The sequence below is a fragment of the Paraphaeosphaeria sporulosa genome, assembly GCF_001642045.1.
Source record: "Paraphaeosphaeria sporulosa strain AP3s5-JAC2a unplaced genomic scaffold CC84scaffold_12, whole genome shotgun sequence".
NCBI lineage: Eukaryota > Fungi > Ascomycota > Dothideomycetes > Pleosporales > Didymosphaeriaceae > Paraphaeosphaeria > Paraphaeosphaeria sporulosa.
This window is the reverse complement of record NW_017253371.1, coordinates 1029276-1046619: the sequence shown is the minus strand read 5'-3', so window position 1 is coordinate 1046619 and position 17344 is coordinate 1029276. Positions and strand designations below refer to the sequence as shown.

At 52.8% G+C, this 17344-nt stretch overlaps 6 protein-coding genes across 6 annotated transcripts; 4 read left to right on the top strand and 2 right to left on the bottom strand.

The window, feature by feature from the left end:
- Positions 1-78: 78 nt before the first annotated feature.
- CC84DRAFT_1102271 (S-adenosyl-L-methionine-dependent methyltransferase) lies at positions 79-1768 on the top strand (the record flags this gene model as incomplete). Its single annotated transcript, XM_018174956.1, has 3 exons — positions 79-183; positions 277-760; positions 837-1768. 3 exons carry the CDS (start codon positions 79-81, stop codon positions 1766-1768), a joined length of 1521 nt encoding a protein of 506 aa, XP_018031033.1.
- Positions 1769-2288: 520 nt separating this feature from the next.
- CC84DRAFT_321223 (Pam17-domain-containing protein) lies at positions 2289-3356 on the top strand. The gene is made up of 2 exons (XM_018185846.1): positions 2289-2896; positions 3006-3356. The coding sequence occupies exons 1-2, from the start codon at positions 2369-2371 to the stop codon at positions 3180-3182; spliced, it is 705 nt and encodes a 234-aa protein (XP_018031032.1). The 5' UTR covers positions 2289-2368; the 3' UTR covers positions 3183-3356.
- Positions 3357-5270: 1914 nt separating this feature from the next.
- Positions 5271-8994, top strand: CC84DRAFT_1180648 (uncharacterized protein; the record flags this gene model as incomplete). Its single annotated transcript, XM_018180491.1, has 11 exons — positions 5271-5316; positions 5435-5447; positions 5504-5530; positions 5582-5882; positions 5941-6717; positions 6767-6884; positions 6937-7965; positions 8372-8437; positions 8506-8537; positions 8585-8786; positions 8948-8994. The coding sequence occupies 11 exons, from the start codon at positions 5271-5273 to the stop codon at positions 8992-8994; spliced, it is 2658 nt and encodes an 885-aa protein (XP_018031031.1).
- Positions 8995-10193: 1199 nt separating this feature from the next.
- Positions 10194-10777, top strand: CC84DRAFT_1168725 (uncharacterized protein; the record flags this gene model as incomplete). Its single annotated transcript, XM_018179466.1, has 1 exon — positions 10194-10777. A coding segment is annotated over exon 1 (151 nt), but the record flags the coding sequence as incomplete, so codon positions are not given.
- Positions 10778-11240: 463 nt separating this feature from the next.
- Positions 11241-13148, bottom strand: CC84DRAFT_1209560 (Quino protein alcohol dehydrogenase-like protein; the record flags this gene model as incomplete). Its single annotated transcript, XM_018182226.1, has 1 exon — positions 11241-13148. One exon carries the CDS (start codon positions 13146-13148, stop codon positions 11241-11243), a length of 1908 nt encoding a protein of 635 aa, XP_018031029.1.
- Positions 13149-14114: 966 nt separating this feature from the next.
- Positions 14115-15919, bottom strand: CC84DRAFT_1209559 (cytochrome P450; the record flags this gene model as incomplete). Its single annotated transcript, XM_018182225.1, has 4 exons — positions 14115-14769; positions 14802-15528; positions 15721-15752; positions 15903-15919. The coding sequence occupies 4 exons, from the start codon at positions 15917-15919 to the stop codon at positions 14115-14117; spliced, it is 1431 nt and encodes a 476-aa protein (XP_018031028.1).
- Positions 15920-17344: the final 1425 nt, after the last annotated feature.

Below are 17344 nucleotides of genomic sequence, written 5' to 3'. Positions count from 1 at the left end.
CACACCGTCCCTGCTTGGCGTTTACACTGCATCTGCCCACTGTTTCGCACGCTGCAAAATTCCATACACACCAGCAAGATGAGCAGCGGGACGACGTCTGAGGAGACCTTCGAGTGGATCGAGACGCCGCCGGCGCGCACGCCGACCAAGCCTGCGTTCGACTGCGGCGTGCGGACGACTTCTGTATGTAATTAATCACGTCCCCCTCAAGGGTGCCCCGCGCGCCATTGAGTTCCACCAAGGGGGTTTGCATGGCTAACAATTGTGTGTACACAGTACCCAGCCATCCCCAATGCCCCTCTGCCTGCAGACAGCAACGGCCGCGACCACTTCTCCAACACGGCCCTGATCTCGGCCCTCGTGGGTGTCCCTGGGTACATCACCTGGAAGCTCGGCGGCGGCCTCAAAACGTGGATCTTCTTCGCGCTGATTGTTGACCTGCCTATCCTCGCCGCTTTCTGGATCGTCACGTCTGAGTACGCTCCCCGCAAGAACGAGAAGGCCAAATTCCCCGGCAAGCCCATCGAGACGTACCTCGAGTTCCATAAGAGCGAGGATCGCGAGGCTTATCATGGCAAGAAGATCCCCATGGAGACCTTCTACGAGAAGTACTTTGACGGCGATGTCGACTTCAAGGGCGACTGCCTCGAGGTTATGGAGCTGCGCCACGACTGGGCCAACTTTCGCTTCACGTTCGGCCTGATCAAGCACTTCTTGTTTGGCATGATTCCCGAGATGATCATGCACACGAGGTCCCAAGGTACGTTTCACAAGTTCAAGACAGCCTCTTGATCATTCAAGTGCAGTCTCTGGAGTACCAGCTGACCGTGACCCAGATGAGGAGCAGGTCCGAGACCACTACGACCGCGGTGACGACTTCTACGGCTGGTTCCTTGGCCCGCGCATGATCTACACGTCCGGTATCATCTCCGACATCAACCGTGAGGAGACCCTCGAGGAGCTCCAGGACAACAAGATGGCTATTGTCTGCGAGAAGATTGGACTGCAGAAGGGTGAGAAGATGCTTGACATCGGCTGCGGGTGGGGTACCCTGACCAGGTTTGCATCCGTACACTACGGTGCCCACGTTACCGGTGTCACTCTTGGTCGCAACCAGACAAAGTGGGGCAACAACGGTTTGAGGAAGAACGGCATCGGTGAGGACCAGTCCAACATTCTCTGCATGGACTACCGCGACATTCCGGTCCCATCTGGCGGCTACAAGAAGATCACTTGCCTCGAAATGGCCGAGCACGTTGGTGTACGCCACTTTGCTGGCTTCGCCACTCAGGTCCGTGAAATGCTCGACGATGATGGTGTGTTCTTCCTTCAGATCGCCGGTCTCCGCAAGGAGTGGCAGTTCGAGGACTTCACCTGGGGTCTCTTCATGAACAAGTACGTCTTCCCTGGTGCCGATGCCTCCACGCCTCTCGGCTGGGTCGTGGACAAGCTTGAGGGCGCTGGTTTCGAAGTCAAGCAGATCGACACCGTCGGCGTTCACTACTCTGCTACTCTCTGGAAATGGTACCGCAACTGGATCGGCAACAAGGAGAAGGTCACCGCCAAGTACGGCAAGCGATGGTTCCGCATCTGGGAGTTCTTCTTGGCCTACTCCACCATCGCGTCCCGTCAGGGTACAGCCACCTGCTTCCAGATTACCCTCGTCAAGAACATCAACTCCACCCACCGTGTTGAGGGCATCAACACCCAGTTCGCTCTCTCTGCTGCGCTCGAGGCCAGCAAGGCCAAGGGCATCAAGGGATTGTAAATCCAACGACCGCAACGAATCGGTGACGTCTTTTACCACAACTGATATCTACCGCATGGCGGCTCTGTGTTTACGAGATTGCATTCTGCATGTGTGATTGGATGGGTACGTTGTGCAGGATCACCGCAAAGGAAGAAAAGCATCGCATATTTGCAGCTCTGGCCGTGGAAAGTAGAAGGTGTGCAGCAGCTGATAGCTAGTGATCTGCGTTGCTAGATAATTGTCAAGAGTATGACTACAAGTATCATTCTGTTTTGTTCTGGGATCAACTCGCAGGTGGTGCCCCCAGCGCGATGTGGTCAAAGCGTCTAAGGCTCCGAGTTATGACGTTCAACGACAGCAACCCTCGACCAAAGTGAAGTGCCCTATATTTCCTTTACTTTCAAGTACAGCTCGAATAGCAGACATTTGGCCTCAAAGATCTCCAATCGCTTCTCATCAACTTCCTTTGACGAGTGTCGCGTGAGCTAGACGCGTCTCCGCACGTCTGCACATACGCCAAGACCCCAACTTTTGAGTTCACTCGAAACGCAATCCATAGCTCTCCCCAGGTCCAACCACGCCACCCCATATCCACTCTACCGCCTGCAAACCGCAGCCATGTTTGCCCCGAGTGCGCTACGACAAGCGCGCACGTTTACAATCCGCCTCCAGCCCGGCTTCATCGCACCCTGCGCCTCCGCAACTGCAGCGCCCTTCTCGACCAAGACTAGCACGCGTCCTGCGCAACAGCAATGCACACAGCGATCCTCATTTAGGCCGTCTCCACTCGCCCTTGCCATTCGCCACGCGACCACAGCCGCTTCGTCTGCTTCAGCCGCCAACGCGACGTCATCCTCCTCCCAGCAGCTCACATGGAACGACTTCTTCGCTCTGCGCAAGACTCGCCGCCGCGCCAGCCAAGTCACATCGGGTATCAGTGCTATCGGCGTTGCCTATGTCGGCCTGCAAGTTTTCATTGGAGGTGGATACGACGGGCTGCTGGCTGCGTCAATAGGGCTTGACCCGATCATCACGACGGGACTGGCGAGCGCGGCTATGTTGACGGTGGGCTGGCTTGTGGGGCCGTTCTTCTCGAACGCGGTGTTCAACGTCCGGAATCGGGCAATAGCGCCTCAGATCACGAAGGTAGGTCTACTCTGTACTTTGAAAGGTTGTGGATCCACGCTGGCTTGGAAGTGACGGATGGAATGGAACGGAGAGGAGAGTAATGCATGGAGGCTAACCGAAAGAACAGAAAGAACGTGAATTCTACGACCGCATCAAGAAGCACCGCGTCGACCCAACTTCCTCCTCCATGGCGAACCCAGTGCCCGATTACTACGGCGAGAAGATCGGCAGCGTCGCGGACTACCGGAGGTGGCTGAAGGACCAGCGGGCGTTCAATCTCAAGCGTGGAGAGAGGAGGAAGTAAGTCAGAAGGGCTTCACACAATTTTCTTTTGTCACGCGGCGTGGCTGTTAGTCCAAGTCCGGCATGGAGTGCAGATGCTGTTACGACTGGGCTTTGAAGTCGATGGGGACTCGCATGGAAGTAAATACACGTTATCGGGAGAGGACGGCATTTTGGGTTCTCTGCCATGTACCAATAGGACGGTAAAATCGATGAATGCGCCTCTCCATTCAGCACATCACACCAACACATATATACTCCACCTCATACAAGCTCTGGACTTCCTGCCTGTTTTCATAGCACATCTCCATCATTCTCAAATCACACTGACGTCTGCATCATGGGCTTCTGCCAAGCGCGATGTCAACGGCTATCCGATGTTGCCAAGCAGTGAACTGTATAGAGCTTGACGCAGGCCAAGGATACCATCAAACAGTGTGACTCGAGAGTTGCTGGTCGAAAATCGGTGTCTTTTGGACCTGCTGAATTCAATCATGCTGAATTCAATCAGCAGTAGCGAATTTCGAACGGCACGTATCGTTACAATGGTAAGACGGCCCGTCAATGACAATTGCATGTGATTTGGTACACCAAATAGCTTACTAGAACGACCACGACGGAATTTGCCAGCCCATTGAAAACTCTTCTGAATCCCCGTCCAAGATTAACTTAACCATGGAGCCAAAGGTGTACATACAGCCTAGAAAATAGCGAACCAGAGGTGTGGCGCAGGACTCACACCACTCTCGCAAGTGTGGCGTGAATAGGAAGGAGCAGCCACAGATGCGACTTAAAATCGCTCAACCACAACTTCACACTTACACAACACTACGATCGCTACAATTACACCCCGAACGAGGCCTTGCGCCCTCCCGCTCCCATTCTTAGCATACGTTTGTGTGGCTGGGCGACCGCTGGATAGCCAATACGCTGACGGCACGCATCTTGAAAGAGGAAAGAACAGCCACACATACTACTACGAACGCCACATGCCAACAGTCTACTCCGACCCAGAACCAAATGCCCTTCAAAGACGGGCGAGCGGTCAGCTCCTAGGACGCTTCGAGCAACGCATCCTACGCTCGGTGTGGTTTCACGCGATTCTGACCCAAGAATGGGCTGCTGTCATGAGGCTCTTCGATGCTGATCCTCCCGCTTGACTACCGGAACAGATAACCCAAGATGGGCAAATACTCGAGGTGGTATGCAGGTACGGTAAAGCGTTGCAACACGCTGACCCGTTACCACCACACGACGCCCTCTGCTCTAAATTCATGCGGTTGGCATCATTGGCTCGCAACACAGCTGAGTGGTTGACTAACGCAGCCGTAGGGCTGAACAGCCCAGGCAGAGTACCGCAACCGTGGCTGGTGGGTGCCCGGTGTGTCAAAGCCGGGCCGATGGGGTGCGACGGCGCCGACGCTGCGTCTGGCGTATCATACGCTGGAATGGCGCACGGGAAAAGGTCGGTTACGATGTGGCTTTTGGATTCGAGCACCGCTGACACGCATGGAAGCAACGTAGAAAAAATCGGCCTGCAATGTCAGCGTTGGCAGAGAAAAGAAAGGGCCCTGTGCGTCGTAGGGCTGCGATGGCCAGTTCCGACTTCCTTCATTGTTGCTCTTCCGCTTGCGACATCGGTGGACAAGCTGGCACCAACCCCACTCGTGACAGCCCGCCTCCATCCACCTCATCGCGCATGGGACAGAAACTAGGGTGAAAAATCCAGTATCAATCAGGTCTACGAAGCAGGCTCGAGTACGCAGCCGCATCACTGAGCACAGCCGATACGCCATCTCACGTTCGCCAGGAAATGGTGCGCCAAGGGTCGTATTGCACTATCGCACTTGCATGAGGTCCAGCCCACGGCAGACCAGTAGCGTGCGGAAGGCTAGCTCACGGTGCGTTCACACCCCCGCTTCCTCCGCCAGAGTCTGTGCTTCTATCCGTCCTTGGATGCATGCCTTAACATAGAACTCAGCTTGAGCATTGAGCAACAACGTCACGAGTAGGCGTGGTTCTTAAAGACGGTTGCCCAGCGGGGTTGTGCAGGTTACGTCGAGTGTCTTTGTACACTTGGAGATAAGGACGCCTATCGTTATCTATCACAATGCCGCGACCAAAGAAAGAAGGACACATTCCCAAGACGAGAAGTCGTAAGTAACCACCCGGCGCGAGATGGTCCTGTATTCACAAGAGTGCTGGAATCTCGCTTGATTGAGACATACCATGTACCTTTTCGCTTTCGATACTTGCGCTGACTTTGTATCACAGGCAACGGCTGCTGGTAAGCTCGCCTAAGCTACCCATGAATATAAGGATTGGCATCTAACGAAAGTATAGGCCTTGCAAGGGACGAAAGGTCAAATGGTAGGCTGCTTGGTACATCTTGTGCGACGAGCATGCGATAACAGATTGCAGCGGAGAAGAAAAGCCTCAATGCTTAAACTGCGAACGCCAAGGAGAAGCATGCGACTACAGCATTCGTCTGAATTGGGGAGGTCGTGCGAAAAGAGAAAATACAACATCGAACACCGACTCCGGCTCCAGTAGGGCAAACAGTCCGTATCAGACAATGCTCTCGTTCGACGACACCGTACCACCTCTTTTCCAAGCTCACTCCCCTGGGCGACCTCACTCGCGTAGAAAGCTGGCGCAACACGGAAGGTCTCAGTCTGCCACGTCCATCCCTACTTCTGAGCCTGAGGTTGATCCAGACCTGGTGAGTCGTCCCCGCACACGCGACACAGTGTGGACCATGCTAATGCGACTCGACCTAGACCCGCATCTTCCAAACCCAGTCACATCCAGTGCTTTCAGCCAACGCAATGTTCGATGGAGATTCCCCTCCCCAGGAGCCAAGGTCACAACCCACTTCCGTACCGTTTGGCGTCTTCGAATACTCGGGCAGTTTTGACTATCCTTCACCTGCCGCGACGAGTTTTGATGCATGCAGCTACAGCAATGCAAACTATGCACCCTTCACGACACACTCTATGCCACCGCCCAATGCGTACCCAACTCCAACCCACCGTCAGTACGAAGTCATGGATTCAATGCCTACCCACCAGCGGAGTTACTCCGCGGACTCACCGGCTGCTTCAGATCCGTACTCTCCACCTTGTCCGCCTCCTAATCCATATAGCCCCTTCAATACCATGCCATTGACCCCAAATTCGACAATTGGTACTGATGAGCCAGTGCGGGCGACATCCGGACAGACTCCCAACGCACATATCCCTGTGGATCCTCGCCGCTTGTCAGTACTGTCACTGCTTAGCGGCCCTCCGGGCGACAGCACGCAGTCAGGCCGCCAGTATCCCGTCAACGAGGATGAGTATACTATCTACGGATACGACACTGGATTGCCCGATATGGACATGCCCCAGAACGATGATCAAAATCCCATTGCGGTTTCGACTCCTCAGGATAGCGCTATGGATCTTGACGGCGACAGTCCCGAGGCACATACCCCGGAAACAGCCTTTGATAAGGGAGGTTACTACGCTAAGCCCATTCCGATCAAGATCTCGAAGTCATTAGAGCCTCTGCCTCCCGTAAGTGTCTTCGACTCGGTCATGAACAGTGGCTTACATTCATGTTTAGTTACTTCTCGAGAACCCCATGAACCTGCTATATTTCCACCACTTCATCGACCATACGGCACGTATACTGGTCCCTCATGATTGCGAGAAGAATCCCTTTCGCACTATACTGCCAGGGAGTAAGAGCACTGCCCCTGCCCTGTCCCTATATATCCTTGCTAACACCTTCAGTGGCCGTAAAAGATGAGAACATAATGTCCCTGCTTCTGGCATACTCAGCTTCCCACCGCGCCCGCGTCCTGTGCCACGATGAACCCGCAAACCGAATCGCAATGTGGGTCACGGACGTCTTTCCAAAGCTCCGCCAGTCCCTCGCCAATCCGTCCACCATTTCCAACGCGGCACTCGCATCTGCAATCATGATGGCCTCCCTCGAGATCATCTCTCCCAACACCTTCGAAGTTCCCATCGCCTGGCAAGACCACCTCAGCATGGCGCGGCAAATGATCATCGCCCGCGGCGGTCCTAAGACAATGGAGAAATCCGACCACGCAGCGTACTTCCTCTCCCGTTGGTTCGCCTACCTTGACGTCATCGGTTCCCTCTCCGGAAACAAAAACGATACCCCGCTCGGCAGCTGGTACTGGAATTCTGCCAACGAGTCCGCAGATACGGACTTCCAGATCGACTGCTTGTACGGCTTTACGAACCGCTGCGTCGGCCTGCTCGCCGGCATCGCGGAGCTCGCAAAAGAAGTAGAGCCGCTCCGCATTGCTGCGGATGGTACTATCAACACCACGTTCCGACCATCCCCGGAGGTCGCCGCCCGCGCCGAGACGATCCGCCAGGAACTCTGGAAAGGTCTCACCGGCGCGAACGCGCACAAGGGCTGCACGCACCGCTCCTCACGCACGTCGTCGTCCTCTGAGATCACCTGGGACGCCACCGAAATCGACGCCACAAATGAGATGTTCCACTGGGCAGGGCTAATCCATCTCTACCGCCGCGTGCACAACTACCCGTCTTCTCACCCGGCTGTGCAGCAATCCGTCTCGCAGATAATCGAACTGCTTTTCAAGGTAAGGAAGGGGAGCAGTGCCGAGGCGTGTCTATTGTTCCCGATGTTCGCGGCGGGGTGCGATGCCCTGGATCAGGGGCAGAGAGAGAAGGTGCTGGAGCGGTTTAGGGGGGTGGAGGGGAGCGGGATGGTGCAGCTGGGGAGGGCGAGGGGGGTTATGGAGAGGGTTTGGGAGACAGGGGGTGCGTGGGAGGGGTTGATTGAGGGGGAGTTCTTGGGGTGAAGAAGCATTTTCTGTGCGGTTTTTCGGGGTTCTGGGCTAGTCGAGTCGGATGGGCGTTTTGGTATACCCCAGTTCATAGTGCTTTGGTTTCTGGTTGGATTGTGTAATATCAAAAGTTGGTTTCGAAGATTCAGGTCTGCTGTGTTTCAATCAACATGTATGATTTGGTTGGTTCGCACTAAGTAAGTGCTTGTGCTACACTACATCTTCTCGTTGTGCATAGTAGACTCGCTTGAATTGTATGACCGTCGCACAGCTGTGAGTGGCTCTCAACGCTCTTCACTGCAATCTTTATCGTGCTAGAGGGGACGACGTTGGTGTTGCTTGGCTGCACGCCTGACGACAATTCTTACTACAATATTTAGCGTCGATGAGGAGGTGTCGCCGTTGCCTAGATATGAAGGATGTCATTAGTCTAGTATCATGGTCACGTGTGTGCGCTTTGACCTTGACAGTCGCGGCTAATTTGGGCGAGAGCGGCTGACACTGCAATCTCTAGCGCAAACGAGGACACATCCTCGTTGCCTGGACGTAAGCTAACCGAACGTCCCCAATTTTTATTAGCTACGTTTTGGCAGTATACGAGTTTTCTAAAGTCATTCAGGTATTCTGTTTGGGCGAGGATACTGCGATGCCAAGAGGAAATAATTGGACAAGAGCGATTCAACGCTGCAACATCTAGTGTGGGCGAGTGTGGTGTGACAGTAGAGGCGGCAAAGCTAGAGAAGACTGAAGAAATCATCTCCAGAGTTCAGTTGCGAGCAATTCACCAGGACCAAGGTAAGTGAGGCGACGTCTCGCATTGTGATTGATGTGTGGAGACGGGATGGGCAGTAGAAGACGTGAGGTCGTTCTGTTGTTGCATATGTGCAAATGCATGAGGTGCGGTTGACGATACCTGCGTACGTCCATAAAAAGCTGATAAAAACTTCCCATACCAGGCGGAGTAGGTGAGACTGAAGGGCTTGGTGGGTCCAAATGCGAGTGAATCGGCTATGGTAGATATCTCGTCGATCTTGACATCATTGAATCAATGCGGTCGAGCGTGCGTCGATCATGACCGCACACGACACTGCAATCTTTAGCCTCGACTTGGAGGTGAAATAAGATGATAGAATTTACTGATTGGCCCAGTACCTGACATGGATTACTTTAGAACAGCGAAGTGTTTGTTCGAACTCTATCTGTATCAACGCCCAAATAGAACAACATGGTTTTGACGTGTGTACTACTGCCATTTAGGACCGAACCTTATCGACGAAATAAAATTTCTAAGCACTTGTCTTCTCGCTACGTACACTGCAGACTGACAGAAATTTCAACCTCGCCTGAGTGGACCATGAGCGTGACGGAGCGGATCGGAGACTTTTTAGCAACTGATCCGGATCTACGAGGCTATGCGCTCGTATTTCCAAGAAGCGGGCATGGGATGTTCAGTGGTGAGTTGACCAGTAGGGTGGCGCAGCATGAGCAAATGATGTTCTTACTTCAAGCTTTGACGGCTGGGTGACCATGCTGGATGTGAGGTATGTGCAGCCAGCTCCTGATGAATTTACGTCACATATACGGTGAGAATTGGCTCTCAAATTGGGTGTCGCAAGCTGAGCTATCATCATTGCCGTTTTCTTTATCACGCCTTACAACCAGTTACTCAGGTCCGCAACCCTTGCGCAACCCCAACCAAAGTCCACGCAACGGGTGTAGAGCGGCTGGTTGCAGTGACATATCAATTTCGTCCTAACGTTTTGATATACAGAGTGCAGGATTAGCTGGATCGATGCCTAGCTAATCAGACCTGTTCGTATAGCTGTGCGCAAAAGGAGAAGGAAAACACCGCAAAATGTGAGGCGCCCAGCTAGCGACCACTAGAGTGAGAATTGCACGCTGTAGGAGATGTTGGTCTGGGATGCCTCTCATTGTTCGGCCGCCTTATCGGGTCTTTGCTCGTGTGTAGAGCTTCCGCATCTAGCTACGGAGACACCACATACAATTAATTCTAATAGTAGTTGGCTTTCATTAAGCAGCTCATATTGACTTTACCGAGAATCTACTCTAATCTTCTCTTGGATCGATTGAGGAAAAGCCCAGTGCACTATTCTTACAAGCGCTTCTTCAATACATCCCAGATCTTTCTTCTGTACAATGGCGTGTCTGCTCGGTCAAATGGGAGCAAGACACTGCCCACCCAAAAGCCCTTGTCTACCGAGACTCTCCCCGCTTCACATGCAAAAACTGCCCGGAAACGGTGACTCAGATGCTTGAAAATTCGCCAGCGCGTTTCGACGTCAACTTTGCTGGTCCAAAAGATTCGGACGTGGACGAGGACAGCTTAAAGGATGTGAAGGTATTTACGTTCCCAGGAGGACCTGGTAAGTTACCTCTTCGTCGCAGAAATACGTCCCTGACTTAGGTAATGTGATGATTATGCTACATAGACCGAGACACCGCATACCAACGCACAAAGCATTTTCAAACCCCTCTGCAACTTCATCGCCGGCGGTGGCCGTTACATGGGCTTCTGTCTGGGCGCATACCTTGCCGGTACTAACCTGGATACGGGCTAACCCCGAACAGCACTGATATCGAGTCAGAGATCACACGAAAAGGCGCGCAGGTGAGGAAAGAGGACGATAGGGTCATCCAAGTTGACTGGACTTTTAGCAACTGCACCACAGAGAAAGGAAGATGGCTTAACTTCCAGGAAGGCGCGTATGTCGAGTACTTCGGTAACCGCCAGAGTTAGGTGCTGTCACGGTACTCGAAAACCGGGGATATTGTTGCGAGTCTCAGGAGGCTGGGAAGGGTTGGGTTGGGCTGGTGGGTCCGCATCCTGAGGCGGATCAGATTTGGTGGAAGTCTTGATAATTTGCACGAAACAGAATGACTGTCCGTTACATTCTTTGCTAACGTGGTCTCCATATGGTGCGGAAGAAATCAAAAACCCTGATGGTGTAAACTTTGACTTCGCCTACGACTTCCTTGAGGCTACCTTCCATGGTGGGAAGGCTGGTTGTGTGAGCGCAAAGCCGCCTTCTACAGGTACTTATGTCACTGGGTCGAAGTAGCCGTCCGGACTTTCACAAGACTGAAAGTGACGAAAGAAAAGTTGTGTGACTTTGAAATTCCTGCCTAGTGACAAGTACGTGCGAACAGACTGAGCCACGTAGCAATCTGATGTGAGAGCAACTATGAGAACGCACACGTGGGACACCGTACATGCCCCTTCTCTAAGACTCAAAGCTCATCTCTCATTCTGTCCAGCTCGTCAGCCTGCTTCTCCAACTCCTCGATTTTCTTCCTAAGATCCATCTTCCCCTTAGCCAATTCATCCTTCTTTCGTTCTAACTCGGCAATATTGTTGCCAGAATCACCAGGATCACCCCCACTCGCTGGGCGCGCTGATCCAATCTTCAACACGTTGAACGAACCATTCTGTGCCGCCTCTAGACCGCCGTATCCAGTACCGAACATTACATACTCTTGCACGACTGCGATACCCGCGTGGAAGAACGCATCTAGCACATCATCTCTGAGAATCTCTCCTGTGAACTTGTTGAGGGCGATGAAATCTCCGGGCCCCACTGCGGAGAGACTGCCTTCCTCCCACCGCCCTGACGTTCCCGTTAGCACGACATCGTTAACAACGACTGGAATGACAGTGCTAGACATGTTTCGAGGAGCACCGATCTGCCACTTTGGGCTACCGTCCTTTAGATTGACAGCACCAAAAATAGAATTAGAAACCGTCTGGTTGGAGGGGAAGAGTGTGAAGTTGTGCCGGTCCGTGTTGATTCCTGTGTAGTAGACAGTGTCCTTATCAACCGCAATACCCCAGCTCAGACCGCCTTCGAGGCCACCGGGGGCAGCATTGATAGCCCACAGGATGGTTCCGGTTTGTGCACTGAAGGCGTACAGATTCCCATTCTTCTGGCCTGCGACAATGATATCTTTTTGCCTTGGAGTGTACTCCGAGCCGAGCACAAAAGCAGGCGCCATGCCGAAGTCGGTGTCGTTGCCGATGTTCTTGGGGCAATTAGGACCAGGAGGGTCACCTGGGCCTCCGCCAAAGTACTGGGGGATGCAGGCTGCGTTCCAGGCATCGAGGGCACCGAGTGTACGATACCAGTTGATCTCCCCGGTGTCAATGTCGAGGGCAAGGACTGAGGTCTGGTACACGTTTCGTGGGAGACAAGGTTCGTTGGCAAGATGCTCCATCTGTACGCGCAGGTTCTTATTGGCATCCTGACATTCAGCAAACTCATCCGGGAGCGAGAAAAGCTGGCCCGTCCCGATAAAGACCTGATTGCGGATGGGGTCGATGGACGGCTGGGAGCCCCAGACCGAAGCCCCAGAGAAGTTGGCGCCGGGTGGAATCATGTCGGTCGTCCAAACAAGCGACAGACGGCCGTGACGGAGCTCCACTGCATTCATGGAGCCGTGGTGGGTGAGGTTGTAGCTAGGATCCGCAGCTGGGCCGCCGGATTCAGTTGTTGACACCCCAAAGAACACACGATGATTGTAGACCGTCGGAGACTGCGTGAGGATTGCTAATGGATGGTTGCCAATCTCGAGCGTGTCGATGATTTTCCCAGAGCGCTTGTTCACAGCAACAGCCAAGGCTCTTGCAAGTGTGCCGAAATATAGTACATCCCCATCAGCCACCGGGGTGCTACGCGACGCCAGTGCGCCCCCGGTTGCCAGAACTCCGTCGCTGTTTCCCTTGACTCTTAGAATTAACTCAGTGACGTTCAACGTCCATCTCTCTTTGCAGTTTTCGTAGTCGAGTGCCACAAGCAAGCCACCGAACGTATTGTAGTAAGCAACGCCATCCTCGATTAGTGGCGAAGCGCTAAGCCCAGGTTCGTACTTCTTCTGGCAAACAGTAGCCAGGGTTTTGACACTGGTTATGTCGATGAGGGAGTCGCTTCCCGCCCAATGGTTGTTGTAGACCTCAGCACCAAAGCCGAGCCAGTTGCCGCCGGGTGGTGGTCGCGATGCTGGAATTTGAGGTTCTGGTCTGCAGTTGGGGTAGTCGCAGATGTCACCACGAGAATCGCTTGTGTGCTGATCGTTTGCGGAGACGGCGCACAGAGATAGCGAAAACACGGCTAGGATGCTGCCGTATACAGTGAAAGACCACATGGCTACTGTACAAGATCGCGATTGAAGCGAGTGCGACGATGATGGAAAGAAGCCCCGAGGCCTTCTTATACACAGAGTTCATCAACCCATGTTTGAAGCTATGTTCCAGTCATCTCAGTTCACGCGCTCTTCCATCCGTCGCCTCGGTGCACAAAGGGTCACCTTCAGCCCAAAATCGAATGCGCGAAGATCTCCAGCTCGGATGTATTACCTGTAATCGACGAGGCTGACGTGATCGGACTCGAAAAACTCGCAGTTCGCACATTGCAACCCCTGTTCGTCAGGGCTTTTCGATGCTTAGTGGCTCTTCGAACGCCCCCCGAGGCTCACATTCTGGTATGGATGGTTGTGGTGAATGCTAGGTGTAGCAAGTTATGGTGGTCACATGCGAGAGAAGGGTGGCGGCCGGGCTTGACCGTAAGACACTGGCCCCATCAGCTGGACGCGCCTGTGATAAGATGCATGAATGTTGCCCCGGGTTGTAAGCGGGTGTGCCTGAGGCTATACCACAATTGGATTAGCCGAAGCCTCGTACATTACTAAACGACCGATTCAGAAGAAGAAGCATCGGGTTCAGGATACACGATCGCTCTGGGCGGGGTAGCTCATTAACGCCCGTAAAGGCTGGGTCATGAGAAATGTTGCCTAGAGGCGCATCGTCCACTTAACAAGGAGTTTATTTTGTGGTCGCCTGAGTCCTGCAGAATGATAGCCATGGTGCAAGACAGTGCGTTTGCAAACAATGATCCACACTGTGTGATCATCGATCATGATTCTCTTATACTAAAACCCCACCAGACTCGCCGGTGAATCATTTGATAGTCATTTATTTGTGCTTCTGATGGAACAAGCCCCAGAGGCCATCAACGCTTCGCGTCGTACCATCGCAGCGCGATCTTCTCGGCTCCCGCATCTCGCTTCAGAGTCTCTGCTCGATATCTTCCAATATCTTATCACTCTCTGACACTATTGCATGGTTTCACCCACTTCAGTCACTGGGTCAACACGATGATCGCGAAATAAAGCCGCCAAGGCACCGATGAGCTCAGCTTGTGAGACACGTTTGCCAGGGCAGACTAATCGACTGTAAGCCCACGCGAAAAATGTAGATGTGTCCGGTGGGATTTTTTCGTCTTCGAACTTATCGGGATATTGATGCTTCGAAGTAATGAAGCGCTTCGAGTTCCATTCCAGCCTGTCAGATCCACAGTGAGACGGCATTGTTGATAAAGACGGTAAGTTGATCTCGACGGTAGTATGTGATGGAGTTAGAAAAGTCGCTCCTTTATGGGTGATGCTTCTTGGTTTCGCTCCTGTATTCTTCACAAGTTGGTTGATCGGATGTGAGAGGCGCAGCGTCTCATACATCACGGCCCAGCAGCGCTTGAGCTCTATACACGTGGTGTATTCCCACTTGGTCACGTCTTCCGTTGTCGTGTAGTGGCGTATCTCCTCAGATATCCAGTCTTGAATACTAGCATGCGCCGCTAATTCGGCCAGGATGTAGGCCAACGTCAGAGCCGTGGTATCGTTGCTCGCGAGTGCAAACACAATCAAATCGCTGATGATCTCATCTTTTATCAGTATCGCTCTGCTCTCGCTGGAGCTGTCGGTATTAAAACTGCCAGACCGCTCATCCTCGCATGCACAAACGAGGTTCGTGACCAAGTTGGCGAAGTGGCTTGTCCTTGCGCGATCGCCACCCTTTCTTCGTCTATCAAATGAGTGACATAATCCCTGAAGTTCGCCACTGCGTGCCCAGCGTTTTGCCAACTATTGGGGAGCCACCAGCTTTCGCGGAGCTTCCGCTCACCGAAGATCATCATCGGAAGAATCATTTGCGGGATAGTGGCAATGGTGTCGCGGTAACCCGACGCCCCATCTTTGGCATCCGAGCCGATGGCTTCATTTCGTAATTTGCCCTCTTCACGTCCTTTGAATGAATATGAGCGATCGAAAGGGGCAGCCGCGAGAACATTGAGGGAAAATATTTGCGTATCCTGCGCTAAAGTTCGGATCGGTTTCTTCGCTCTTTCTAGCCAATAACATAACATCTGACTGGCCTCCTTCAGCGCTTCGCACCAAACGAGGTCAGCATTCTTCTCAGTGAACGTAACAGCAGCCACCTTGCGATGCTTCATCCACTCCTTACCTTCGTTCGGCGCAAGGTTTTTACCGTAGATGTTGAGAACGGCGAAAGCCTCTAGATCGCGACCAAAGTCATCTTTGCGTCTCAAGATGTCATCAGCGACATCGAAGTTACCAATCTTTACATAGTTCCCACCGGGTCTACAACTAGTGAATAGCTCGCCGTGCTCCTCATGCGTGTGGTAGCGTTCTCGACATTCCCAGCCGCGCCGATACTTTTTGACGAAGGATGCTGTGAAGGGCAGGCAGGTCGCGACGTGCACTATCAGCGGAGAGAATAGTCAATGTTGCCGGTTGCGGTTTTTCAGGTGCAACGCGCCATGGCGCCGACATTTGAAGCCATGAACGTCCACATGAACAGCATATCCACAGATAGATTGATCTTGGCAGTGGCTCAGGCTCGCCGATGTGATGAGGCACAGACACCTCGTATTCAATGCCACCAATCTTGCACAGCTGCGGAATGTTCAGTATACTGAAATGAGCCGAGCAGTGGCAGGTCCTGCATCGAAAATAGCCCAACGGTCGATCGATCCGAGCATATTGTACTGCATACGTGTTGCGGCACAAGTTACAGCGCCACGCGGCGTCCGAAGGTATACTGACCAGTGACTCGTATTCATGCTGCACGGGAAGTCACGCAGACCTGGCACAAGAGCCAACAGAAGCGCCCCGAAAGGGTTCTCGCTGGATGAAACTAGACCGAGTCGTTCTGAACATAAGTGAGTTTTTTATTCTGAGGATACTATCGAGCATTCTGGTGATAAAAATCCGCTCTGCGGGAGCACTCATTATGCTGCGACTTTGCTTGTTTTGTATGCAACTGGAATAGTATGTGTGCAGGTTGAAAGGACAAGTTCAAGATTACGCGTAAGACCTCCCAGGCGAATCCCCCAGGGTTGAATATAAATCCTTCAAAGGACTATCACGTTAATGATTTAGATCTTAGAGCAAGTGAAGTCCTCCGTGCGTGCCTTGTGCGTGACTGTACGACGACAAGAACGACCACCCCAAGCCATCATTCTTGGAATTTGAGTCAGCAATACCTGCAGATATCACTCTCTGGGTCATCCTGTTGCGCTTGCACTAGCAGTATCCGTCAAGATGCAAAGATACACGCAGAAGGAAGAGTCTGTAAATATCCATCCCTCCTTCGCCTACACGGTAACGGTGCCTCCTATATTCGAGATAGTTGCCAAATCTATTCGCTCGAGACGGGAGATGCGAGAAGCTAACGCCGGAGAGGGTGAATCGCGCACGGCAACATATTCACGGACCGAACTTGTGAACGAACTATGTAGGTAATAGTAATTATATGAACTATCGACCATCCTTGTGAAGCGATAGGTGATACAGATACTGGTCTACCCCAACGACAGCTGCATCCCATCCGCATATACGTGACACTCGACCAGGATACTTGTGTGTTAATTACATCTCTTTCGGTCATTCTTACTTGCGAGTCTAGCAGGCTAGACGCAGCAATGAAAAAGAATGTTGTTTGACCGTCATATTCCGTATCGAAAGGAAGCAGCGATACGAGATCAGCTCTCGGCGTTGGCGGCTTCAACACGGTTGACCTCTACCTGAGGGAAGTGATACCCTGGCGTCCGCAATCGGTCGCACTCCCCAGCCTAGAAGCTCCTTCAAGTTGCTTTAAGTGATTATTACATAGCGCAGCGCTCTATCCTGACCGGATCGCCACGGGCTCGGACGCTGGAATCACTACAGACACGTGTACCTCCATAGACGATTATCCATGATCCATTCCCTTACGCGCGAGCTATAAGATACACGCAGTAAAGGGTCAATAGAACATAGACTTCGTGCAGTATAATGGTTACACCGCTTGTATGTGCAGTGAAGGGGCTTACGCTCCAGCTACTGGTCCAGTGGACGAGTGGCCTCGGTGGTCTGTTCGGTATGCACCTCGAAGGAAGTGCGGTCGGCCAATGAACCGGCACTTTGATGGAAGTGATAGACAAGATAGAAAGACTGAGATCTTGCTCGTCATAAGTAGCGAGCGCGAGGCGGTGCAGACGGTGGGG

What these genes read in the sequence shown, in the direction of transcription:
- CC84DRAFT_321223 (XM_018185846.1), top strand. Translation starts at nt 2,369, where the DNA reads ATGTTTGCCCCGAGTGCGCTACGACAAGCGCGCACGTTTACAATCCGC. An exon ending in TAGCGCCTCAGATCACGAAG is followed by an intron (nt 2,897 to 3,005) that starts GTAGGTCTACTC and finishes CCGAAAGAACAG; the next exon opens with AAAGAACGTGAATTCTACGA.